General features: G+C 54.6%; 1 protein-coding gene across 1 annotated transcript; it reads left to right on the top strand.

The window, feature by feature from the left end:
- Positions 1–551: 551 nt before the first annotated feature.
- On the top strand, positions 552–25,383 carry KCP (kielin cysteine rich BMP regulator). Its single transcript, XM_049781348.1, is given in 39 exon segments — positions 552–630; positions 2,398–2,555; positions 3,525–3,729; positions 3,831–3,907; positions 6,187–6,283; positions 6,373–6,455; positions 6,649–6,681; positions 6,683–6,743; positions 8,238–8,326; positions 9,686–9,779; positions 9,867–9,946; positions 10,021–10,114; positions 10,612–10,697; positions 10,778–10,862; positions 11,072–11,224; positions 11,314–11,420; positions 11,491–11,584; positions 12,010–12,183; positions 12,289–12,371; positions 12,994–13,087; positions 13,159–13,347; positions 13,603–13,773; positions 15,186–15,362; positions 16,198–16,283; positions 16,460–16,550; positions 16,653–16,735; positions 16,824–16,917; positions 18,311–18,484; positions 18,637–18,719; positions 19,229–19,349; positions 20,634–20,713; positions 20,847–20,946; positions 21,376–21,518; positions 21,781–21,953; positions 22,033–22,144; positions 22,240–22,341; positions 24,162–24,326; positions 24,708–25,014; positions 25,124–25,383. Coding segments are annotated over 39 exon segments (4,737 nt in total).
- Positions 25,384–26,923: the final 1,540 nt, after the last annotated feature.

Here is a 26,923-nt window from a genome sequence, read left to right as displayed (position 1 = left end):
ACCATTACAGGATGGAACCCAGGTTGGCACATGCAAGGCAAATTTCTTACCTGCTGTTCTATAGCTTGGGCGTTACCCTAAATTCTTTACCTGTGTCATCTCACCTGCTAACAAGTCTATGAGCACACATGGTGACACCCCCAACCTCCAACCCCCCCATCCCAGAGTTTAACTTCTCGGAAAACTGAGAGAAGTTAGGGATCTAAGACACTTAAATGAACAAGCAGAATTTGAAGGCAAGTGACAGGATTTTCCTGGAGACGGATGAGAATGTTCCCTGGGGAACTGGAGGAGCCCGAGAGGGCGGGGTGGCCAAGTGCCCCCTCCCCCTGGGGGTGTGTTCTTAGGGTCTCCACCCCATCCCAGACTTCTGGGCTGGGGCTACTGGGGTGGGGCGGGCGGCCAGGTGGTGGTACTCCTTAGCAGGGGGCCCTCTCAGGGCTGGACGCGGAGGCCAGGGGTACTCCCCCACAAAGGCCGGTGGGAGGAGGCCTGGAGTGACCCCTCCCCGTGCCCGGTTCCTGCCAAGTTGAGCTCAGGCAGCCTCTGGTATGGCGGGGGTGCCGGCGGCTCTGCTGAGCCTTGTCCTGCAGCTCACCAGTCTGGCCCCATCTCCAGGGATGCACGGAGGTAAGTCTGGGGTGCCCAGGACTAGGGGACCAGCCAGACGGGACTCCTCCCCAGCTCAGTCCAGCCAAGGGGTCCTGGGCTGCCTCTCCCTCCGGGCGGTACGTGCGCCTTGAGGATGCATTCTGTCCTGCCTGGTGGATGGAGGGTGGGGGGGCCTAGGGGGAAAGGCCAAGTCTTGGGGTCCCAGGGGGGAAGGGGCTTCCGCTCTGGCCTTGGGAGGAATTCCACAGCTGCAGTGCTGGGGGAGAGGCTGTCCTGGAATCTTGGAATCCAGGAGTCTGAAGTTAATTATTTGTCTGGAGAAAGGGGGTGGGGTGGGCAAGAGGGGCCCTCCGTGGGATCTGACTTGGTGTTTCTGGCTGGACTCTCTCCCAGGGGATTGGCAGAGATGGGGGGTGCAGGCTTTGTTCCCCCAGGGAGCCATCCAGGCTACCCCCCCCCCCAACATCCCAGCTTGCCCTAACTCCTTGGTTGTGCCTCTGAGCCTGGAGGGGCAGCAAGGGTCAGCGGAGGTTAAGATGTGACACCTCATCCTTGCCCCACTTCATGGGTCTGGAGAGGGGATGCAGTGACAGGAGCCCATGAGGGGACAGAGTGACCCTGAAATGTGGGTCTGAGTGTCTACAATGATTGAGGTGTCTGGGGTGTCACCGCAAGGGAGGCTAAAAGATATGGGGGAATTTATGGAAGCGCCTTCTCCCCTCCCCTCCACATCTCTCCCTTCACCTCCCCATCTCCTCCTCTCCCCTCCTCCCTAACTGTCCTCATCTTCCCCTCCCATCCTCTCCTCTCTTCCCATTCCCTCCCCTCTCCTCCCCTTTCCTGCTTGTGGAAGGTCACTTATGGATGGGCCTACTGCAAGGATTTCCCCTCCTACCCCCTCCCCTCTCCTTCACCTCCCATTCCTTCTCTTCCTCCCTAATTCTTTCTCTTCCTCCTCCTTCTCTTCTCTCCCATCCTATTCTTCCTCCATCTTTCTCCCCTTTTTTTCTTCCCCTCCCTCAGGCCTCCCTGTGGCACCTTTAGGAAGAGAGTGATGCTGTGGGACAGTCTGCCTTACTCTCCTACAGCTTTCTTTCTTTTCTTTTCTTTTTTTTTTTTTTTTTTTTTGGTTTTTGGGCCACACCTGTTTGACGCTCAGGGGTTTGGTTTTTGGGCCACACCCGTTTGACGCTCAGGGGTTACTCCTGGCTATGCGCTCAGAAATCGTCCCTGGCTTGGGGGGACCATATGGGACACCGGGGGATCGAACCACGGTCCGTCCTACGCTAGCCCTTGCAAGGCAGACACCTTACCTCTAGTGCCACCTTCCCGGCCCCATTCCCTACAGCTTTCACTCTACTGAATGCAGAGTAGGGAGTAGGGAGGTGGAAATGGCTGTCCCCCACTCTGGCCCCACAACCCCCTCCACATAATGTCACCCACACTAGGGACACTTTATTTAGCCACTGCCCTGAAAGTTAGCAGCAACCTTCTTAGCATCTCCAATACTTCTGGACATCCAGATCCCTCAGCACTGTGGTGTCCCCAGACCATCTGCCCCAGTGGCAAGACTTGGGGTAGGATCAGCCTGTACTCACACCCTGCTCTGCCAGTGGGGTCCAGTACTGAATGGACAGTCCTGACTGGGACCTTCGTATTTATTTAGGAAAGCTGGTCTGGACCACTTGGTCCCTCCCTGGTGTCCCCTCTACCTTCCTGGACAGGGTGGATAGGGTGCAGAGTCAAAATCTCAACTGGAATCCCCTTCCTTCTTATTCGCTGCAGTTGGTGCCCTTCCAGGGGATCCCCTTCAGCTTACTGAACCCCAGGACCTCCTACAGGCCCACTCTTTAGCCCCTCTTGGGGGGCCCCAGAAGCTATGGCGCCGCCTAATGGAACGTCTGGAAAGGCTGGAGAGTGCAGTAAAGGAGCTCAAGGCAGAGGTATGCTGAGAGCCCAGTGGGTGGGCAACTTTGTCTGAGGGAGGACAGGGGTTGGATTGGGGGGACCCAGGAGGCTGAAACAGAGGTTTTATTTTAAAATGCACCTGGAACCAGAGAGATAGTATAGTATAGTACAGTACAGCATAGCATAGTAAGGACACTTGCCTTACACACGGGGAATTCAATCCCCGGCATCCCATATGGTTCCCCTGACCCATCCCTCCAGGAGTAATTCCTGAACTCTGTGCCAGGAGTAAATCCTGAGCACCACCAGGAGTGGCCCCCCCAAACCAAAACTAAACCAAATGTGCTTAGGGCCAGGGAGGTGACTCAAAGGGTTGGGACAGTTGGGGTTTCTTCCCTGGCTCTGCTGGTTCCACAGTCAGGTCTGTCTTCCAAAATAAAAGAAATAAATTAAACAACTAGGGTCTGTAGAGAGAGTGCAGGGGCGTAAACCTTGCTTCCAACTGACCCAGCATCACAAGTACCTTCTGAAGCACCACCAGGAGTCAGCCCTGAGCACAGAACCAGGAATAGCCTCTGAGCACCTCTGGACATGGCCCACCCCTCACATTCACCCATGAAACAAATGCCCCCTCTAATCGGATAGTGCACACTACTCTCAAACGAACCTCCAACGTGCTGGCTTAGTCCAATCCCGTTTCCTCAACTCCGTGTTTGAGAATATTCTCAACTCCTGTGTCCCAGGCCTGTCCAAGACTTAGAACTGGGTGCAGGTCTTTAACGTGGGGTGGATCCTTGGGTCCTTCTGTGTCCTAAGGAGAGACCTTGAGGGACCTTGAGACCTTGAGACTCCTGAGGGCCTGTCCAGATTCCTATTCATGACAACCCCGGGTATGCACCTGGAGGGAACCCCTTTCCGCTCTGGAATTAGGTTTCCTTCTCATCTTACCTCATTATTACACTGTGCCCGGGATGTGGGGGATGCTGAGGCCACGTATTCCCCAGAACCTGGAGCTGCAGGCGAGGCTGCGGCGGCTGGAGGCCTGTGAGTGCCGCCCAGCCGCCCTGGCTGCAGCTGCTCTCCAGTGCTGGAACTTGGGGCGCGCCTGGCCCGAGGGCGCTCGATGGGAACCCGATGCCTGCACTGCCTGCGTCTGCCATGAGGGGACTGTGCGCTGTGAGCCCAAGGCCTCAACGCCTCACTGCCTGGGTGAGTGAGTGCCTTGCCCTCTGAGGGCCCGTGGCTCCTGGGACCCTGGGGTCCTGCAAATGGCTTCCTCCAGAAACAGTGCTTTGCTCTTTCCTCCTTAGGTTGCAGCCACAGTGGCCAGACCTATCACCACGGAGAGACCTTCTCCCCGGATGCTTGCACCACCTGCCACTGCCAGGTGAGTGGCTATGACTGGGTGACACCTGTGACCCTTCTCTCAGCCTCTGATGCCTGCTTTCTGGGTACAGGGCTCCAGCGTGCACTTCCCCCAGATGCTTCTGCATAATTCTCTTGCTTGGGGCTTCTACCTGAGCCCAGGGGTACCTCAATACTGTGGACCCTCTGTTCTTCCATTCCATCCCATGTTGGAAGACCACCTCTCGAGAGGGCTGGTGCTGCGATAATGGGGGGGGGGGAATTCAGGATAATAACCTTAAATGTAGTTGGATGATGTTTGCTTTTGGTCACTTAAAAAGGTAAATTTCTGAATAGGAAGGGGTTGCCAAGTAACTTCTGTTTTCTGGGAAAGGAATAGTAGACTAAAAGGCTAAACCAATCCAGAAGTTTCTGGTCCCCACTTGCCCAAGTGCCTCTGTATCTCTCCGCCCCTTGCTCTACTCTACGTTCCTTCATGCAGAAAGTTCAGGGACATTTCTTCAGATTTTCCCTTCTTGGAGCCAGAGAGATTATCACAGCAGTAAGGCGTTTGCTTTGCAAGCAGTCAATTCAGGATGGATGGTGGCTTGAATCCCGGCATCCCATATGGCCCCCATGCCTGTCAGGAGCTATTTCGGAGCGCAGAGCCAGAAGTAACCCCTGAGGGCCACCGGGTGTGACCCCCCCAAAAAAAGATTTTCCCCTCCTATGGGACTTCTTGGTTCCTGAGATGATTTGGGGGGGGGCAGAGAAGGCAGAAGCCCTTTCCTGCCTTTGGAACAAGGGGATTCCAAGACCCTGATCCCCAAAACTCTTGCTCTTCTGTCGTGTTTGATAAGGGGGATAGGGTTCCTTTCCAGAAACTCCCCCAATTCCTTCACCAACTTCCGCTTCTGTTTCCCCATAGGAAGGAACCGTCACGTGCACCCAGAAGCCATGCCCCAGTGACCCCTGTCCAGAGCCAGGAGCCTGCTGCCCACACTGTGAGCCACGTCTGTCTCTAGTCCCCCAGACCAGCCCCAGGAGTCCTCAAGGTACCCTCAGTCACCTGCCCACCTCCTGCCCCATGCAGGCAGCTAAACCCACATTCACTGGCTGTAGCGGGGTCACTGCACTTCCAATGAAACTCAGCTCCAGCCCCACCAATTCTGGTCTGGGACTTCTAGGATCTGTTTTCTAGAAAGGGCAAACAGCTCATCCTAACTGGAAACATCAGTAGAGTGTATTCGAGTACCCCTGCTATCCAGGAACAGAGGAAGGGAACTAGAAAGGCAGCATGGGGTGAGCTGGGAGATGACACAAAGGAATGAGCACATACTTTGCAGGCTGGAGTCCTGGGCTGTGTGCCCTGCCAGCACTGAGGGGAACTGACCCCCCTAAGAACCCCCTAAGCACCAGTGGGTGTGGCCCATAGGAAAAAAATGTAGCAACTAGCAAATGATTAGCTGGACATGAGAAGGACTGGAGGGTCAGGACCCACTTACATTAGGCGAAGGCCAGGATCGCAGACATGGATGACCTGTGCTGTATCTTCAAGGGAAAATGGCATCTTTGCAAAAGATAGAGTGCTCTGGGGCCAGAGCGATAGCACAGCACTAGGGCCCTTGCCTTGTACCCTACAACCCAGGACAGACCCGGGTTTGATCTCTGGCATCCCATATGGTCCCCTGAGCCTGCCAGGAGCAATTTCTGAGTGCAGAGCCAGGAGTAACCCCTAGCCACTGCTGGGTGTGGCCCAAAAACCAAATAAATAAATTAAAAAGAAAATAGAGTGATCTGGGCTCACTGGACAGAAGGAAAGGAGGTGAGAACAGGGGATGAGAAAGGCCATTGGGAATGACCTGCCATCAGCAGTGCAATTATCTCTTCTCTTTAGTTTTCCTTATTCCTTCATTCCTTTTCTCTTTCCTTTTTCTTTCCTCCTTCCTTCTTTTCTCACTCTTTTCCTCCTTCCTCCCTCACTCCTCCTTTATTGCCCTTTAGGTACTTCATTGCCATCTCAGTGAACACACCTCACTGAAGCTTATGTTCCTGTGCCCATTTGCTGGGGTATCCTCTGGGCAACTAACTTGGAGTGGGGTTCTGGTTTTACAGACTGCCCTGGAGGCCACAGAGCCGGGGAAACATGGCACCAGGAATCCTGTATCACTTGCACCTGCCAGGTAAGGGGGCCAGGACCTGATACTTGCTGACACTCACCTCCTTGCAGCTTGGCCAACTCAGGGGCTGACAGTGCCAGAGCCTGGGTCTGCTCAGGGGTTCAGGGGTGAGCGGGAGGGGGGCCTCAGTGTCTTTCCACAGGCAGGGATGGTGCAATGCGGAAGGCCCCCCTGCCCAGAGCTGAGCTGCCTGGAGAGCTACATCCCCCCTGCAGAGTGCTGCCCCGTGTGCCGGCCAGGTGACCCCCCCATCTGCCCTGCCTGCAGAGGGGCTGCCTCCTCCCTGGGTGTCCTCAATTCTCTGCTGATCAGCCTGTCCCCCCTGTAGGCTGTGAGTATGAGGGGCAGCTCCATGAGGAAGGAGCCAACTTCCTGTCTAGCTCTAACCCTTGTCTGCAGTGCTCCTGCCTGGTGAGTACCCTCACCTGGACCCAGGCTTGGATGTCTCCCTACTGGCACACTGCCTTGGGCAGGCCCTCCTCTCAGCCCCATCCCCCACACCTACAAGGCCTGTTTCAGAAAGATCCTCTCTCCCCCTGAGTCTGCCCCCAAACCCCATTCTCGCCATCTGGGAGCCAACCTGAGGCATGCGTATCTCCAGCAGAAAAGTCGGGTTCGCTGTGTGCCCATAACGTGCCCCCCCCAGTGCCTGCTCCAAGCCTGTCCTTCAGCCTGGGCACTGTTGCCCGACCTGCCCAGGTGAGAGCCTGCCCTGTGTTGCCCAGCAGAGCCTGTGGGACTACCACACCTTTTCATCTACCCCAGAGTTCTTCTGCCTGCTTGGGGCCTGGGGGCCCCATGAAGAACAGGACCTGGCCATGGCTGCTCAGGGCTAGCAGGGCTCACGGTCTGTCCTCCTGGGGCATGATGCCAGCTCCCCATAGCAGGCATCATCTGTGCTCCCCATTGTAGGGTATCACACCTGCTCACTATTTCCCTTTGTGGCGGTTGCAGTGGGGGTTCACACAGGCTGGACACTGTGTCCACTGGGCCTTTTAGAGGTAGTGTATGCATGCCTTCTGGTTGGGTACAAACTAGAGGTGACAAACTGGGCTCTAATCAAAGCACTTGCATGCTCATCTCTCAGTGGTAGAGCTTGTGGGGTGCAGAGCACTTTAATGGTGGCAGGTGCATATAACCTGACTGAGTTAGAGATCGCACATGTGGGGCTCCTGGGGTCCCAAAGAGCTGAGCTGCCAGGAGCCCCCTGAACATGAGTGGGCCATGCTGGGAACGAACTCATTACAGTGGCTGACCTATTTCCTCCATGTCCATCCATCTATGACACAAGGAAGGAGACCTAGAGAGCCAGTACAGAGTCAAACACTCCTGTGCATATCCAATGCAGGGTCAATCCCCGGTACCACAGATGGCTCCCCAGAGCAAAGCTCTGAGTGATCTTGAGCTGGGAGTAAGCCTGGGTACAGCTTGGTGTGACCCCTAAAGCAAATAAATAAACAAACAAACCAAAATCAACAAGATCTAGGCTTGGGTTGGGGTTCTCTTGAGCCAGTCTGCTTCATCTTTTTCTCCTAGAACCTCTTTTTTTTTCCCCTTTGGTTTTTGGGTCACACCCGGCAGCGTTCAAGGATTCCTCCTAGCTCTGTGCTCAGAAATTGCTCCTGGCAGGCTCGGGGGATCATATGGGATGCCAGGATTCGAACCACCATCCTTCTGCATGCAGGGCGAATGACCTACTTCCATGCTTTCTCTCCGGCCCCTCCTAGAACCTTTTAAATATACAAGGCAACAGGACCAAGCGGGGCCAAGATCACCCCACATACATCCCATATTTGATTTTGTGTTATTTTTTGAACATTACTGTTGTGAATGTGATTGTCTCTGGAATGGCAATCCCCAGCTTAAAACATGGGGCTATAGAAAACACTAGAATTGGCAACAAGGTCAGGAAGGTGACCCAGAGTCCGGCCTTGTCTTGTCTGAGCCTCAAATGCCAAGCGGTGAGAGGTGAAGGATGAATGGGGCAGAAGCTGTGCCTGGGAGAGAGGCAGGTTGGGTCAAAGCTTGACATACAGGTGGGAGGGATGGAGGTGCCCTGCTGGTAGCCAGAGAGGGTCATAGACAGAGGTTGGTCTGCTGCGGCCCCTCAGAGAGCAGGGGGGGAGTGGGGGCAGGTGAAACATGGTACATGCAGCTCCCATCAGGCCTCTTCCTGCCCTCTCTGTTCCCCAGCCCTAGGCTGCACTCAAGGTGACTCTCACCTGGAGCATGGACAAGAGTGGACTGTCCCTGGGGACCCCTGCCAGATCTGCAGGTGCCTGGTGAGCCCCAAATCTGTCTTCATCTCTCCCTTTAGCCCCAGATCCCACCTTCTTTGTACAGGAATACACACAGGAACTGTGGGAAACAGATGGGGGCTGATCCTAGGCACCAAGGGTAGCAGCAGGGTCACAGCCCCACTTGGCCAGCTCTAAGCTCTTCAGGCCTTCAGCACAAGTTGTGACTCCAATTTGAGCAGCTACAAGTCACAGATGGGACAAGATGGACCTGGATACTCTAGGCAGCAAAGCTCTAGGCAGGAAGCCACTTTGATTTGAGACTTCTCAATCTTATGTGGCCATGAACTCTGGCAATGTGGCTGTCCTGTCACAGATTTACATTTATTTACACTTACTAAATGTAAAATACACACTGATTTCAAAGACCAGTATGATAAAGTGGACAATATCCCATGCACTCTTTATGTGCATTACATGTTGAAAGACATTTGGGATATCTTGGGTTCAATGGAAAATAATTCTAAATTTGAAGTTTTATTTATTTGTTTGTGGTCCAAACCTGGCAGTGCTCAGGGCTTACTCCTGGCTCTGCACTCAGGGATCACTCCTGGCAGTGCTCGGGGATCATATGGGATACCAGGAATCAAACCGTAGTTGGCCATGTACAAGGCAAGCGCCTTACCCGCTGTACTATCATCCTGACCCTCCAATTTGAGTCTTTAGTCTCCTCTTCTCTTCTTTGTTGTTGTGGTGTCCAGTGATTACAGCCTGGTTTTAATGATCCAGAGTCTCAGAACAGTCATAGTGTCCAGGTTCCCCTTGGCAGTGCTGCCAAGATCACACTTGGCATGTGTGTTGGTGTCAGTGATCGAAGTCAAATTCTCACTCATTCTGGGCAGATGGTATCATGTTTCCTGTTTGTGGAAATTGCTCTAACATTTAAACAGACCCTGTGGCTTGTATTCCATTCCCATGGCAGCAATAACAGAGCTGCTCTTGTGTTGTGTTGCTCTTGGTGTGTTGCTCATGGTGTTGATCTTGTCCTGAAGGGTGAGGAAATCTGACCAGAGGAAAATGGGGAAGGACCTTGCAGGGGCTTAGGACTGAATGAATATTTGCATGACTTCCTCCTGTCCCCAGGTCATATGATAGACTCCTAAGGAGGACTCCTGGGGGCAGGGACCTTGGGTCATCAGGTCATGTGGGCAGCATCCCTCAAAAAGAGACTGGAGACTGGTTGTCTCAGTGGGACTTAGGAAAACCCCACTCTAGAAGAGGGTGGCATTGCAGGGGTATAGAATTAGAGCCATTAGTCTAGGAATAGGTAACTAGCCATACATGATGTTTCTGCCCCTCACTTGAACTCTGATGCCCCCCCACTGCCCACTCTGCCCCCCCCAGGAAGGCCATGTCCAGTGTGGTCAGCGGGAATGTGCCAGCCTCTGTCCATACCCTGCCCGGCCGCTGCCTGGCACTTGTTGCCCAGTGTGTGATGGTGAGTCCATGAGGTCAAGGGTCACAAGGCAGCCCTGCTCTCGGCTACTAGCGGGGTGCTGAGGAGGGTCTATGCACTTCCCAACAGGCTGCTTCCTAAATGGGCGTGAGTACCATAGTGGGGAGCCAGTGGTCTCCGGGGAGCCCTGCTCGCACTGCCACTGTGCCGTGAGTGTGAGGGTGGCAGGGTGGGCGGTGGGGGCAGGCCTGCTCCTCGGGGTGTTCACCCATTCTGTTGGCAGAACGGGAGCATCCAGTGCCAGCCCCTTCCATGCCCTCAAGTGGCCTGCAGACATCCGGGCAGGATCTCCGGGCAGTGCTGCCCAGGCTGTGATGGTGAGTGAAAACTCGAGGCCCTCAGTGTGGGCCACTGTGGTTCCACATGGGACCGAGGGCCCTGGGAGTGAATGTACAGGGGACACCCCTCAGTAACAGCTCTCATCACCTCACCTTCTCTTGTGTGGGTGACTGGGTGGGTGGGTGTATGGGTGTGAAAGAAAAAATGTGTGAGAATATGTGAGTGAGTGTACAAGAATATGTGAGCATGTGAATTTTGATAGTGGATGTGAGAATATGTGTGGTGCTGGGGATCAAACCCAGGGCCTCACACATACAAAGCTCACTTTACTCTGAGCTACACCCAACCGCCCTTACTTTGTGGCAGATTGGGCATAGGATATGGTCCACACCTCAGGGGTCTTAGGGGTGGAGATTGGTGGGTCCCTGGAGGACTTGGGTGGAGGAGGTCAGGTCAGGATGAAGGAGGACGCCTTGGGTGGCAGTGTACAACTTGCTAATGGCCCCACCGTATCCCGGCCCCTGCCCACGTCCAGGCTGTGAATTCCAGGGCCTCCAGTATCGGAGCGGAGAGACCTTCAGTCTCCACGAACAGGGACGCTGCATCAGTTGCTCCTGCCAGGTAGGTGCCTGCCCCCTCCATCTGTCTGTCTGTCCATCTTTTCATCTTTCTGTCTTACCTCTCGCCAGCCTTCCTCCTAGGCTGGTGAAGTCTCCTGTGAGGAGCAGGACTGCCCGGTTGCCCCCTGCACTCCATCTTCTGACTCTGGCCTCCAGCTCTGCCAAGGTATGTGTGTGTGAGTTTGTGTGTGTGTATGTGTGTGTGTGTTTGTGTGGCATGGAGGGGGCAAACAGTGTGGGCTGAGGAGGTCCCGGGGCATTGCTAATTTTACAAACCATTCTAGAGCGTTCTGCACACTGGGAACGCTGACAGGGAAGTGGTAAGGCCAGGATAGGAGGCTGGATCACAATAGTGACAGCCACCCAAACCCTCAGCCTGTGTGCTCGATGGTGAGGAATTTCCGGATGGGGTGCAGTGGGAACCCCATAGCCAGCCCTGTACCACCTGCTCCTGTGAAGATGGGTCGCCTTCGTGTCGGGCTGTGCTCTGCACTCCAGCAGCTTGCGAGCACCCCACCCAGCCTCCGGGTGAGTGTCTCTTCCCATCTAGCCGTCACCCTATCTTCTGCCCAAGCATCCCCAGATCCTCAGCACCCTGCTCACCCCACCCTTCCCAGGTGCCTGCTGCCCAATCTGTGACAGCTGCACCTACCGAGGCCACATCTTCACCAATGGGCAGGATTTCCGGGATGCTGACCAGCCATGCCATGCCTGCTACTGCCAGGTACTCTGCGCCCCATCACTGCCACCTGCCCTGCCTGAGACCCCCTCCAGCACCCTCTCCCTGCTCCCAGGATGGGACCGTGCACTGCTCCCCGCTCCCCTGTCCCCCTATCAGCTGCTCCAGGCCCGAAAGCACCCCCGGCCAGTGCTGCCCCAGGTGCCCAGGTAGGTGGCCCCAGTGCTCCCAGACCCTGCCTGCCCCAGGGGGACCTAAACTCTGTCTTCCCTCGGCAGAACTCTCTGGAAGGCGCAGGGATGGGTGGAGGAGAAGAAGGATGCTTCCCTGGTTCCATTGCCTCTTCCCACTGCCCAGATGGAGCCTCTCTCTAGCCTGCCTGGGCTCTAGCCTGCCAGAGCGCCCTGTAAGGGTTCAGCAGGCTAGTACACCCCTACCCTTGCCCGCAATGTCTGTACTCTAGTGAGAGACTGCAGCACCAGTGCACCTAGACACAGACAGCTCAGCTTTGCAGCTTATGGAGCTGACACAAGTGGGAAATAAGTTCCCCTTGGACTCAGGCAGAGGGGCTGAGCAGGGTCCCCAGCACTGCCGCCCTTTGCCTGCCTCTCCTGCCCACCTCGCCCCCAACCAGATTGCATCCTGGAGCAGCAAGTGTTTGAAGAAGGCCAGAGTTTTTCGCATCCCCGAGATCCCTGCCAGGAATGCCAGTGCCAGGATGGTCAAGCCCACTGCCAGCCTCGGGCCTGCCCCAGCGCCCCTTGCGCCCACCCGCTGCCTGGCCTCTGTTGCCCAAACGACTGTGAGGGTGAGGTGCGCGTGATGAGGGAGGGGTGCCTCCTTGGACATTGAGGGCTGGGGAAGGTCTGGGTGGAGGTGTCCTCTCCCAGGCCCACAGTCACCCCTCCCTCAGGCTGTGCCTTTGGTGGCAAAGAATACCCCAATGGAGCTGACTTCCCACACCCCTCTGACCCCTGCCGCCTGTGCCACTGTCTGGTGAGTGTCCCCATCCACACACACACAGGAGAGTAGGGATTAGGACTCCATACCTGCAGGGGTGCTGCCTCATGGAGTTTAGAATCCTAGAGAAGTGTCTACACTGGTGCATAACCCACATAGCATATAGCCCCATGTTCATACAATCCTGTATGCATCCCCGAGTATGTGTCCCTGTGTGCATATCTCCTTGTCTGTATCCTATGTGCATACCCCGAGCCCATATTGCTTTGTTATATACTCCTGTATCCCCTTGTATGCATTCCAGGTGCATAGCCCCATGTGCATAGCCCTGTGATCCTACCCTGGGTGCATATCCCATGTGAATATTTCTATGTGCATATTCCTATAGACATATTTCTGAATGCATATCCTATGTGCAAATCCAATGTGCATAACTCTATATGCATATTCCTATATAGATATTTCTGTGTGCATGTCCCTCATGTATGCTTATTTCATGTGCATATCCTCATATGCATATTCCTATGTGCATACCCTGAATGCATATCCTGTGTGCAAATTCCATGTCCGTATCCCCATATGCATATCCCTATATGGCTATCCCCATGTGCATATCCCTCAATGCATATCCCCGTGTTCACATATCCTGCCCCTGCAGAATGGACATGTGCAGTGCCTGGCCCGCCGTTGCCCACCCCCATCCTGTCCGGAACCACTCTTGCAGCCTAAGGAGTGCTGTCCACAGTGCCCGGGTAGGAGCTGTATCCCTGAGGTTGCTCCTGGGGTGCCTCTAACCTTTTCTGACCCAGGACGACCCCTATAGCTGCCCTTTCCAGCTGCCCACTGCCCGAAGGTGTGGGGACGCTCCGCCATGAGGAGTCCTTCTCCCCACCCGGCAAGCCCTGCCATCGCTGCGTGTGCCTCCATGGTTCTGTGTCCTGCCAGCCGCTGCCCTGTCCACCTGCTGCCTGCACCCACCCACGCCCTGGGCCCTGTTGCCCCTCCTGTCAGGGTATGCCCTACCAAGGGCCCCCACATTTACGTCCTCCCTTGTGTCTCAACCCCTTTTACTCCAGTGATCCCCTTTCTTCAGACCTGGATCCTTCACCTTCCCACACTAGTATCTTCCCTGAATATGTGGACAGTGCTGGGTCTGTAGGAATTGGGACAGCCCCCCACAAAACTGGCCCCCAAAAGTCTGTCTTCTCACCACCTTCACCTCTGTCATCTCACTGAACCCTGTCTTCTCACCGGCCCCCACCTGCAGGCTGTCTGTATGAAGGGAAGGAGTTTGCCAGCGGGGAGCGCTTTCCTTCGCCCACTGCCACTTGCCAAGTCTGCCTGTGCTGGGAGGGTAGCGTCAGCTGTACTCCCCGGGTCTGCAATCCTGTGCCCTGCCCTTTCCCCGCCAAGGGCGAATGCTGCCCAGTCTGCGATGGTGAGGGCGCTGGGGGAGGGACAGCTTCCCCTTTCCTGCTCTGGAGGGGGCTCAAAGTATTGGGGTGAGTTGAGCCACAGCTGGCAGTGCTCGGGTTCACTCCCAGAGGTACCCAGGGAACCATGCAGTTCTGGTAATGAAACTGGGCCCATGTATATACAAGGCCAGAGCCTTCTCTCATACTATCTCGCCAGGCTATGTGTTTCTTCCAGGGTCCAGGCAGAATGCTGGAAGGGCTAGAGTGCAAGCTTTTAGTGTGGAAGCCCAGTTCTATTCCTGGTGCTGTGTGGTCTCTGAAAAACACCAGTTATAACACCAAAATGAAATTAAATTAAGTGAGGACCTGGAGAGATAGCACAGCGGCGTTTGCCTTGCAAGCAGCTGATCCAGGACCAAAGGTGGTTGGTTCGAATCCCATATGGTCCCCCGTGCCTGCCAGGAGCTATTTCTGAGCAGACAGCCAGGAGTAACCCCTGAGCAACGCCAGGTGTGGCCCAATAACCAATAAATAAATAAATAAATAAATAAATAAATAAATAAATAAATAAATAAATAAATAAATAAATAAAAATAAAGAAATTAAATTAAGTGGGGAATGGAGATGAAGTACAGGAGTTAAGGCACTTGCCTTGTGTCCCACTGACTCCAGTTCAAATCTCTGGCATCACATACAGTTCCCTGTGCAGAGCCAGTAGTAAGCCCTGAGTACTGCTGCTTGTGCCCCCCCCCCAAAAGAGGGTGGGGAGAATAGCTGCTGCTTGAAGGCATTAGAAAGGGGCACCTAAACCCCCCCCACTGCTCAATTTGACTGGCTTAAAAAAGAAAACAGAAAAGAAAGGGGCACCTGGGTTCTGCACCCCCTCATCTCCTCAGGTTTGGGAAGCTGATCACCTCTGATCAGGCTGCAATCCGGTGGGTCTTGACCACATCCGAGTTGACCCATAGGTCACATGGGGCTAGAGACTGCACAGTGAGAACAGTGCTTGCCTTAAATGCAGCAAACCTAGTTCAATCTCTGGCACCACATATGGTCCTCAAACCCTACCCGGAGTGATCCTTGAGCACTCCCAAACCAAAAACACTAGCTCAAGTCCTAAGTTGAAAAGAAGGAAAGAGGGAGAGATAGCATGGAGATAGGATGTTTGCCTTGCCTGCAGAAGGACGGTGGTTCGAATCCTGGCATCCTATATGGTCCCCCGAGCCTGCCAAGAGCGATTTTTGAGTGTAGAGCCAGGCATAGCCCCTGAGCGCTGCCGGGTGTGACCCAAAAAACAAACAAACAAGCAAACAAACAAAAAAACACAAAAAATTAATCTCAAAAAGAAGGAAAGAGGCCTTGGGCCCCCTGCCCCACCAGAAGCCAAGTTTCACAATGCTGACCTCTCCCTCTCATCCTCCTGCCTCCTGCCCAGGTTGTGAGTATCTTGAGGAGTCCTACCTGAGCAACCAGGACTTCCCGGACCCCCGCCAGCCCTGTGGGCTCTGTACCTGTATCAAGGGCTTCGTCACCTGCACCCGCCGGCCCTGTGAGCTGCCCAGCTGCAGTCACCCGATCACCCTACCCGGACACTGCTGCCCCACCTGCCAGGGTAGGAGCCACAACCCAGCCCTGCCATTGTTTGTTCCCCTGCATCACTGGCCTGATATCCCATGCCCTCTGCTTTGGAACTGTCTACTTGTCCTATCATGGTCTACCCCTGCTCCTCAGACCTGCTCTCCTGACCCAGAATTCTCAGTTCCAGTTGCAGCTGGCTCTCCCCACCCACCTCCCTCTGCACCCTCTCCCAACTAAATTCCTAATCCCCTCACTTTCAGGAGGGCCTAGAACCCCACATCTCTTATAGACTGGCCACTCTACTGTCTCCTATTCCCTCCAGTCACAAATTCTCCCTTCAAAGCCTGACTATGTCTTCCCCAGCCTAGAGCAGAGCTATCCCTGCTCCCTTTGCAGCCCTAGAACCCAAGCTGTGTGGGGTGTGTGTGTATGTGTCTGTGTGTGCATTGCACATATATACATATGTGTGCTCCAGGAGTGTGATATGCATACGTATGTCTGCATGTGTGTGCACACGTTTTTGATCTGCATAGTGTGTTATGTGTATATTGGCATGCGTGTAGGCATAGCTCTCTGTTCCATCTGTGTTTATTTTATGTGTATGTGTACAATCTACATATGCATGTGTGTTCAGCAACATATGGATTGTGCCCATGTATTCCTGTACCTGTGCATGTCTGAGTGTGTCTATATCCATGCAAATATGTGTATGCAGAGGTGCATGTCTGCATATGCCTGCAGACCCTCTGTGTGCACATGTTTGTATGTATATATATATATGTGTGTGTGTGTGTGTGTGTGTGTGTGTGTGTGTGTGTGTGTGTGTGTGTGTCCATGGTGCAGTCCTTCCAATGCGCCCACTCTGCCAGGATGCCTCTACCATGGAGTCACAGTCAAGCCTGGAGAGACCATTGCTGATCCCCAGGACCCTTCCTGCTCACTCTGTAGCTGCCAGGTGAGGCCCAGCTGTCCTCCCCACCACAGCTGACGCTCTCTCTGCCTGCAGCCTTTATGGAGGCAGAACTGGGCCCATGCCTGGGGCCCTGAGAAGGGGGCAGGCAGGCTTAGCAGGGCCTGCCTATGGAGGTACAATGGTGGCCACAGTGAATGCAAGATTCCCTCTTGCCCCAGGAAGGTTCCATGAGCTGCCAGAGGAAGCTGTGCCCGCCAGCACTGTGCCTGTGGCCGTCTCTGGACCCATGTCTCTGCCCGGTCTGCCACAGTGAGTGGCTCTGCACCCCAACCCTCCTACTTTGCTTCCACTAGGCCAGAGGGGGGCTGTGGAAGGAGGCCCAGCCCCCAGCCTGGACATTGTCACCTGCAGGCTGCATCTATCAAGGCCAGGAGCACCTGGACGGGGAGGAATTTGAGGGCCACCCAGGCAGCTGTGAGCACTGTCGCTGTGAGGTATAAAGAGCATGCACGTGGCAGACAGGCTGGCCCCAGGGCAGCCCCCAAGGTGTGACATGTGTTTGTGTGTGTGTGTGTCCCCCAGGCTGGCCAGGTCCATTGCACTAGGCTGCAGTGCCAACACCTGTCCTGTTCGCTGCAGATCACTGAGCCGGGGAGCTGCTGCCCACGCTGCCGAGGTGTGCCCAGCCCTGCCTGGGGCTTCCACCCATCCCCTCTCAGATCCTCCAGCCTCCACCCCTGCCCTGGCTTGGCCCTTCTCATTCTCCTTATTCTGCCCTGGGCAGGCCACACCCGCCCCCAGTAATAACCATGATCCAGAGTATTAACCAAGCACAGCCCTGGCCAGAGCTCAGAGCTTCCCACCTGCTGAAGACACACAGGGACCTCAGCAGACAGAGCCTTAGGATAATCACCTTCCAGGCGGGTCAGCTGGGGACCCCACATTGACATTTAAAAAAATTATTTATTTTTTAGTAATATCTTTATTTAAGCACCATGTTTGTAGTTGGGTTTCAGTCATAAAAAAGTACACCCCCTTCACCAGTGCAACCTTCCCACCACCAATTTCCCCCATCCTCCTCCTCCTCCAGCCCCTGCCTATATTCAAGATAGGAATTCTATTTCTCTCTCACTCACTACCATTGTCATGATAGTTGTTGGTGTAGTTATTTCTCTGATTGCACTCACCACTCTTTGTGGTAAGCGTCATATCATGGGCAGGTCCTTCTAGCCATCATCTCTATTGTCTCTGTTTGTTGTTACAATAATATCTTTTATTTTTCTTAAATACCAGAGACGAGTGAGACTATTCTGTGTCTATCTCTCTCCCTCTGACTTACTTCATTCAACATAATAGTTTCCAGACCTCAAGAATAATCACCTTCCAGATGGGTCAGCTGGGGCCTTATACTGATACTATTATTTTTCTTTAGAATGGTCTTAGGTTTATAGAAAAATGATGAAGAAAATAACAGTTTTGTGGCAATGGGGTGCTGGGAATCAAATTCGGGTCAGCCACATGCAAGGCAAATGCTTTACTCACTGTACTATGGTTCCAACCCCATGTTTTAGTTTTGTCTTTGGGTCACATCTGGTTGAGCTCTGGGCTTACTCCTGGCTCTGTGCTCAGGGATCACTGTGGAGCCTGGGACCAAACCGGTAGAGGCTATAGGCATTGGCACTTGCTTGTGTCACTAAGTCTGAAGATGCAGGATTGCCACTAGATACCTTCCTTAGTTGGCCCTGCCCCTGGCTTCCTCTCCACCACCAACCCCCCCCCCCCGCCTCAGCCCTAGCTTTGCTGCAGTCTCTACAGACCTGCTGAAAGAGGCAGGATCTTCAAACCAGCCCAAGATGCCAGGCTGGGCAGACAGGTTAGATGCCTATCAGGTCTCCTGCTTAGTTTATGCCCCGTGAATGCTGTGCATGAGCACTGTGTGGCCCTGGAGCTCCACCCCAGGCATCCTCCCAGGCCTTCTTCACTCACTCCATTTCCAGGGCCCTGCTGACCCCCCAGGTGTGGGCACAGGGCCAGGTATTCCTCAGCCCAGGGCTCCCTTCTCCCTGCAGGCTGCATGGCTGATGGGGAGGAGCGCTCTGAAGGTGCCACCTGGGCGCCCCTCAGCAACCCCTGCTTCTCCTGCCTGTGCCTCGAGGGTGTGGTCACCTGCACCCCTATCCAGTGTGTCATCGTCTGTGCCCAGCCCCGCCAGCAGCCTGGAGAGTGCTGTCCCCGCTGCCCAGGTAGGACACTATTCAACTTCTCCCGGCCCTAGGGAGCTATAGACGGGTTTATTTTTGTTCCTGGGTCTGGGAGGAGGCTGGGGCTTGAGACCCCCATCCCTGGCAATGCAGCCAGCTGGAAGGTCCTCGTGCCACTGCCCCTCCCATCCAAGGCTGCCAGCACAATGGACAACCACAGGAGCCAGGGAGCCGCTTCCAGCCTGGGGCAGACCCCTGCGAAGTGTGTGTGTGTGAGGTAGGTGTGGGGGGCAAAAGGGGTCACCAACACTTAGACTTGGGCACTACTGCCAGATGGGCAGGGTGGGCAGGTGTTCGTGGCTGGAGTAGAGGAGGAAATTGGAGAGACCCCAGGGAAGTGGGGTCCTTTGAAAGGCAATGGGTGTGAAGGGAAGAGCTGTGAGCAGGCCTCTTGGGAGTCAGCAAGGAGTGAGAGGAGTGTGGCCAGAACACCCGAGAGGTCAAGTGTATTGGAGTGTCAGACCCATTCTTCTGGAAAGAGAAGCCCTGGGGAAGTAGATCTGGGAGATATGGAGTCTTTCTGCAGATCCAAATCTGGCCTGAAGCTCCCAAGAGATGGAGGAGGCTAGGGTTACAGGGAGGAGGGTACTGGAGGTCTGAAGGCAGAGGGCATCTCAGGGATGGGGTGCAGAGGGCAGCTTGGGGTGGGGGCAGAAGGAACTTCAGGGTGGGGGCAGAGGGCATCGCACTCTCCCAAGGTCTGGCCCCATGCCCTGATCCTTACAGCTGCCACCCGATGGTCCCCCAAGCCTCCGCTGTCAACGGCGCCAGTGTCCCAGCCTGGTGGGCTGTCCCCACGACCAGATCCTGCCCCCACAGCCCCAGCAGTGCTGCCCAACCTGTGCCCGTGAGTGCCCTGATGGGTCCTTGGGAGATAAGGGAGGGCTGTCTCACACACACACACACACACACACACACACACACACACACACACACACACACACACACACACACACACACACACACACACAGAGCCAGCCAGCTCTCCTCCCTGGCCCTAGTGCTGTCCTGGGTCCTGTAGACTGGAATGGAAGCCCAGGGGCTTGCAACTGGGTGAGAAACTCTGGACTCAGAAGTGTATGTGGGATGCAGGCTTCCCAGCAGGGGGCGCTGTGAATGCAGTGGTGACTTGGGTAACCCTAGTGGGGATGAATGGGGAGGAGGAGGCAGGCTGTGATTCAGGGAGAGAAGAGGGGAAACATTTATTAAGTTCCAGCAGTAATTAATTGCACCTACTTGGTGCGGGTGACTGTGTTCATTGTGAGGGCCACACACAGTGGTGCCAAGGCTGCATCCAGGTATGTGCTCTACCACTTGAGCCTCCTTCCCAGCCTCTGCTTCTAAAACACCCTCCTTGGGCCAGAGAGATAGCATAGCTGTAGGGCATTTGCTTTGCACGTGGCCGACAGGGACAGACATAGGTTCGATTCCCCACATCACATATAGTCTGCCGAGCCTGTCAGGAGCGATTTCTGAGCGCAGGGTTAGGAGAAACCCCTGGATGCCACTGCATTTGACCCCAAAATAAATAAACAAATATTAAATAATAAATAAAACACCCTCCATCATCCTAACCCAGTGAGCTGGGAATTTGAGATATGAAGCCTCTTTGATATATAATGGCTCCAAGAGGCTGTTTCATCTGCCTGAATGGCCCAAGTCTGAAGGCCACGATTGAGCTGCTTCAGTCAGACAAGGTGAAAGAAATTGATGGGGACAGATCTGGCAGCTGGTGCCCTTAGTCACCTCAGACCAGGAGCCTAACTTCCTTCCCAAGGCCCATTGCTCCAGTGGCTTAGCTCACTTTGCTAAACCTGAGAAGGAAAGGATTTCTCCTTTCTGGGGTCAGGTGTTGGTTAGTTTGCCCCAGGTCCCAGAAGTCTGGCACACAGGGTAATATGAGTCCACTGGTCCTGCTTCACTGCACCCCTTCCTGTCTTTTTTGTGGGGGTTGAGCCACATCCAGTAGCACTCAGGTTACTCCTGGCTCTGTGCTCAGAAATCGCTCCTGGTTCAGACCATATGGGGTGCTGGGGGTCAAATCCAGGTCTGTCCTGGGTTGGCCGCATGCAAAGCAAACACCCTACCACTTTGCTACCACTCTGGCCACCATCCCTTTCTGTCTTAATAGAGGCGCTGAGTAACTGCACTGAGAAACTGCGGGGGGCTGAGTTGGTGCCCCCTGAGCCCTGCTATACCTGTAAGTGTCAGGTAAGCCTCACGGTGGGGACATCCAAAGCTCTAATTCTGCCTCTTATTCAGCAGCTTCGGTAACCTCCACCCTGCCACTTCCCACCATCCCCTCTTGCTTGGCCCCTCCTCACACCATGCACCACCCCCCTAGGACCAGACTTGGCTCTGCATGCACCAGGCCTGTCCTGAGCTCAGCTGTCCCCTCTCAGAGCGCTGGACCCCCTCAGGGAGCTGCTGCCCCATATGCCCAGGTAGGAACCCAGTCTGGGTCTGGACCTCAGAGTAGGTGGCAACCAGGCAGGCAGAAGTGTCCTGGGTTAAGTGGGTGGCCTGGGGAGGGTGTCTATGTTCAAAAATCATCCTTCATTGTTTTAATTTCTTACAAATGGGGGCTGGGTGACTGGTGAGATGCACAGTGGTTGGGGCACTTGCCTTGCACGTGGCCGACCCAGGTTCAATCCTCAACATCTGATATGGCTCCCTGAGTCCCGCCAATTGTGATTCCTGAACACAGAGCCAGGAGTAAGCTCTGAGCACTGCTGGTTATGGCTCTAAACCCAAAAATAAATAAATAAATTAAATAAATAAGTAAGAAAAGAAAAAAGGTGTCCAAGATGGGAGCATGGGGGAATGAACTAGGGGGGCTGGCAGCTGACCCTCTGACCGTCCTGTCTGCTCAGTTCCAGCTCAGACCTGCCAACATCAGGGCCGTGAAGTGCCCTCTGGGGCGAGCTGGGTGGTGGATGCCTGCACGAACTGCTCCTGCGTGGCAGGCACCGTGCGTTGTCAGAGCCAGCGGTGCCCATCGCTCACCTGTGGCCCCGTGAGTGACCCAGACCTGGGAGGCCGTGTGTTAGGGGTTCTGCCCTTCATTCTGGTGTGACCAAGCTAGGAAGGGCACTGGCTGGAGCTTGGACTGCAGCCACAGATGGAACTTTCTGGGGGAAACTAGAGGGATGAAGTTCCAGTACCACAGAACTCCCTAACTGTGGGTTTGAGACCTGCAGATTATTCCCAGGCTGGAGGGAAGGGAATGGGGATGACGGGACCCTGAGTGTCCTGACTGTACCTCGGGCTGCGACCAGGATGAGGCCCCTGCGCTACGTCCAGGAAATTGCTGCCCCTGCTGCCTACCCCGGCCCGCTTCTTGCATGGCCTTCGGAGACCCCCATTACCGCACCTTCGACGGCCGCCTGCTGCACTTTCAGGGCAGCTGCAGCTACGTGCTGGCAAAGGACTGCGTTGGAGGGCATTTCAGGTGTGTCCCCCTCTCTGCCTCCTCTCAGACCCGACCCGGTCCCCAAGCCCCTCTGACCGCTGTGCCTCTCCCCATGCAGCGTGCAGGTGACCAATGATGACAGGGGCCGCAAGGGCGTGTCATGGACCCAGGAGGTGACGGTGCACCTGGGAGACATATCTGTGGGACTGTTGCAAGGCGGCGCGGTCACGGTGAGCAGCCCTGAGGAGCCACCTGGGTGGAGATGGGTTCCCAGGGGTCTGCAGGCTGGTCCCGACGTGTCCTCCCCCCCCCACCCCCGCTGCAGGTCGAAGGGCACCGGGTGGCCTTGCCCTTCCTGCAGGAGCCGCTGCTGTACTTGGAGCTTCGGGGACGCACCGTGATCCTCCACGCCCAGTCTGGGCTCCAGGTGCAGGGAGGGGGTGTGTGTACTAGCAAGAAGAGGGAGGACTCCCCAGGATTTCCCCTAGCAGACAGAGGCCTCCAAAGTAAAAAATATTCTCTGGACTCTGAAGGCAGCAGAGGATAGGACCCAGTGCCAGAGACATGGGGAGCACTTGCTGGAGCACAGAGTCTGGTTTCTAAGAAATTTTTGTTTTATTTTATTTATTTGTTTGTTTGCTTATTTATTTATTTTGGTTTTGGGGTCACACCCAGCAGTGTTCAGGGGTTCCTCCTGGCTCTATGCTCAGCAATTACTCCTGGCAGGTTCGGGGAACCATATGGGATGCCGGGTTTCGAACCACCAAACTTCTGCATGCAAGGCAAACTTGTTACCTCCATGCTATCTCTCCAGCCCCCTCTAAGAACTTTGTGTGTGTGTGTGTGTGTGTGTGTGTGTGTGTGTTTCTTTGTTCTGGGCCACACTGGGGAGTGGGGACCTCTAGGGATACTCCTGGTGGTGTTTGGGGGATACAGCCTAAGCTTCCTGCATGTAAAGAGTGCTCAGCTTATGGAGTGCTCCTTGTCTCTGAACTGGTTCCTAATTCTGGTTCATCCAGCAAACTGCCTTGGCTGGTTCCAATTCCCTCCGCATCAGTTTTTCACCTGGAAAATGGGAGAAGGGTGATGGGGTGGGAACGGAGGGTGCTGGACTGAGTGGAGGTTTCTGACGCCCTTCTTATGACTCCTTGGATTAGCAGAACTGCCAGTTTATTAATTGTAGCATTAAATAATTAACGATGGTGCTGGATGGATAAGGATGGAGGCCTATGTTCTTAGGCCCAGGCCACGTGGCTCGGCAACCCCCATTCAGCTGGCGGGTCCCAGGTTTAGGTGAACGGCGGAATCAGACTCATCCAGAGACTGGCATCAGGAAGCATCAGCTTTATTCATCCCTATCCACCACATGTGTGGCCTATATCATAACCTATCAAGCATTCAGCCATTCTTAGCCAGCCCTGCATCTTAATTCCTTTCAGCCATCTTCCCTTTGGGCTCCATGCTGGCCAAAGACCAGAAGCGAGCGAGAGCCAGCCAAAAGCCCTAATCCCCTCTGGTCCATACCTTATCTACCTTTTCCAAGACCCCTCCCAGGAATGGGCGGGGTCTTGCAGGTAAGGTCAAGTTACCTAGGGAGAAAGGGTGGGGGATGAGGCTTCAATTAATGAAGGCTTTCATCTGAATTCTGTTTGTGTCTAACCCTTCTGTTTGAGGGCTTCTGTGTTTGAGGGTGTCTCCTTGCCCGTCTGGTGCTAGGGGAGATGAGCACCATGGTTATCTAGACCCCGTGCTTTCCCCTTCACTGGCCTTGGCTTAACCATCTCTAAAATGGGAGTCCCTGTTAGCTTCCAATAAGTGTATTTCTTTGGTTTTTATTTGTTTGTTTGTTTTTGTTTTTGGGGCCACACCCAGCTGTGCTCAGGGTTACTCCTGGTTCTGTGTTCAGACATGGCTCCTGGGAGGTTTGGGGAACCATATGGGATGACGGAAATAAAACCTGGGTCCCCGGGTCGGCCGCTTGCAAGGCAAACGCCCTACCGCTGTACTATTGCTCCGGTTCCCATTAAGTGTATTTCTGCGTGTGGATTGCATTTCATTTGGGGTGGAGTCCAGGGAGACTGGAACTCTGCATTGGCCAGAGGCCACCTCCCTTCTCTGGGGAGCCGCCACATGCCATTCCCCTACTCTCCAGCAGGGGGAGGTCTTACTCCATGGCCAGGATGCATTGTGGGACTTCTTGGGGTGTCTAGGTTAGGGACATCTCCTAGCCCCAGCATCTCTACACAGGTTCTGTGGGATGGGCAATCCCAGGTGGAGGTGAGAGTGCCCAGCTCCTACCGGGGCCAAGTCTGTGGGCTCTGCGGCAACTTCAATGGCTTTGCCCAGGACGACCTACAGAGTCCTCGGGGACAGCTGCTGCGCACAGAGGCTGCGTTTGGGAACAGCTGGCAGGTAAGTGCCTCAGGGTCGGTCTGCAGGAGGTTCTGTTAAACAAAGGGCTCAGAGCCTCCCTCTGGTATGGAAGCGGGTGTTGGGCCTTGAGGGGTTTGAGGGGTCTCCTTGCTCATCTGGTGCTGGGGGAGGTGAGCACCATGGTTATCTACACCCCTGGCTTTCCAATTCACTGGCTGTAAGGACTTGAACTGACCTGCAACATACAAGGGGCCTTGGTTTAACCATCTCTAAAATGGGAGCAAAGGAAAAGTGGCTGAAGATCCTTTGCTGTTCTTGCTGGGAAGTTTTTGAGGCTGATGGAAGGTGCTTTGTAAAGCACAGACCAGGGCTGTTTGTGGTTACTATCCCCTTAGGGTCGATTCTGCCCCTCTCTTCTAGGTCCCAGAGGGGCCTGGGCCTGGCCGGGCCTGTTCCAAGGGCCGTGAGGTGGATCCGTGCCGAGCAGCAGGTTACCGGGCCAGGCGCGAGGCTAACACCCGCTGTGGGGTGCTCAAGTCGGCCCCGTTCAGCCACTGTCACGCCGTGGTGCCCCCTGAACCCTTCTTTGCTGCCTGTGTGTATGATCTCTGTGCCTGCGGTCCTGGGTCCTCAGCCGATGCCTGTCTCTGCGATGCCCTGGAGGCCTATGCCAGCCATTGCCGCCAAGCTGGGGCGACACCTACCTGGCGGGGCCCCACGCTCTGTGGTGAGGGGACAGTGTTTCATGCTTTGGGAGGGAGTGGTGAGGGTATCCTGGCTGGGCAGGGATGGCCAGGCCAGTTGGGGGTGACTATGCTATGCTCTCTCCCCTGTAGCGATGGGCTGCCCCCTGGACCGGGGATTTGTGTTCGATGAGTGCGGCCCACCCTGTCCTCGCACTTGCTTCAACCAGCATGTCCCCCTGGGTGAGCTGGCTGCCCACTGTGTCAGACCCTGTGTGCCTGGCTGTCAGTGCCCAGCTGGCCTAGTGGAGCATGAGGCCCACTGTATCCTGCCTGATGCCTGTCCTCTGGTGCTTGTCTCTGAGGATCTAACTTCCAGCACCAGCTCAGAAGCTCAGGGCACCAAATCCTGAGCTGCACAGCCCTGTTAGCTTTTAATCTGGTCAGTTGTGTCAGACAAAGGGCAGTGCCCATCCTGGCCAGAACTGCAGAGAAGGCCAGCCCAGGCCCGGAATCTGTGTCCCCAGACTCCCACCAACCTGCCAGCAGCAGTAAACCCTACCTGATTGCTTCCTTGTGTGTTTGTTTCTTTCTGGTGCGACGTGCCTTTGGGCTGCTGAAAACGTGAGGTTGTCTCAGTGTCTCAGAGTCAGAGAGGCAGCAGCTGTGGGAGTCCAGCCCAGCACCCCAGTAGGCTAGTTCTGCCTACACACCCTGAAAGGCTAGGTAGGGCACAGGTATTCTGCTCACAACTCATCCCTATGCTCATGACTGCTCCCATGTGGAACTTCTGTGCAAAGGCTGGAGACAAAGCTGCCCTTTTCCTCTGGGCTGGGCAGAGCTCCAGACTCCATATGTGCTCTCCATATGTCCATATGGTTCTTCACCCTGAGAACACCCAACGAGCACCTGGCCAGTCCCAGTAGGGATCCCTGAGTGGTGCAGCGTGAGTCAGAATGTCCTGAGGTAGGATGGACCTGCAGTGGGGAGCAGGAGAGGTGTGAGGTCCTGATTAAACCAAGTGTGCATGCACACAGACTCCTCAAACCCAGGTCCAGGATGACCTCACACTCAATGCACTCCCCACGGATGGACACAGGCACAGATCTCAGCCACTTTAAGAGTCCCTTGTGGTATCAAAACATGGATTTGGAAACAGAAACTGTATTAAAGGGGGGAGGAAGCCAAATTGAGACACTAAAGGGAGTGATCCCTGATCACTCCTTGCTCTGTGCTCATTTGAACCAAGTTCAAATCCACTTTGGCTACATACAAGACAAGCATCTTATCCACTATACTATCTCTGGCCCCAATTGTTTGTATTTTTTTTGTGTGTGTGGTTTTTGGGTCACACCCGGCAGTGCTCAGGGGTTACTCCTGGCTCCGTGCTCAGAAATTGCTCCTGGCAGGCACGGGGGACCATATGGGATGCCGGGATTCGAACCGATCACCTTTTGCATGAAAGGCAAATGCCTTACCTCCATGCTATCTCTCCGGCCCAATTGTTTGTATTTTTTATTTCACTTCTCCTTTACTACTGTTGTCACTGTGACCTGCACCCTTGGCTGTGGTGCCTATCAGGATTACAATGGCCTTATGAGGGCAGTGCTGGGCATTGAACTCGTCACCTTATGCCTACAAGATGGGCACATTGGCTACTTTCCCAAGACCTATTTCTTTGAGAAGTCTCTTTTTTTATATACATAACTTACTTCATTTAAAGACCATATATACAGGGGCCAGAGCGATAGCACTGTACATGGGTAGGGCATGTGCCTTGCAAATGGCTGACCCAGGATGGACTCGGGTTTATCCCTGCCACCCCATATGGTCCTCTGAGCCAGGAGCGATTTCTGAGTGCATAGCCAGCAGTAACCCCTGAGTGTCACCGGGTGTGGCCCAAAAACCAAAAATAAAGACCATATATTACATAGATGACCATAATACATTTGT

This window comes from Suncus etruscus, chromosome 1 (genome assembly GCF_024139225.1).
Source record: "Suncus etruscus isolate mSunEtr1 chromosome 1, mSunEtr1.pri.cur, whole genome shotgun sequence".
NCBI lineage: Eukaryota > Metazoa > Chordata > Mammalia > Eulipotyphla > Soricidae > Suncus > Suncus etruscus.
This window is presented reverse-complemented; position numbering and strand designations above follow the sequence as displayed.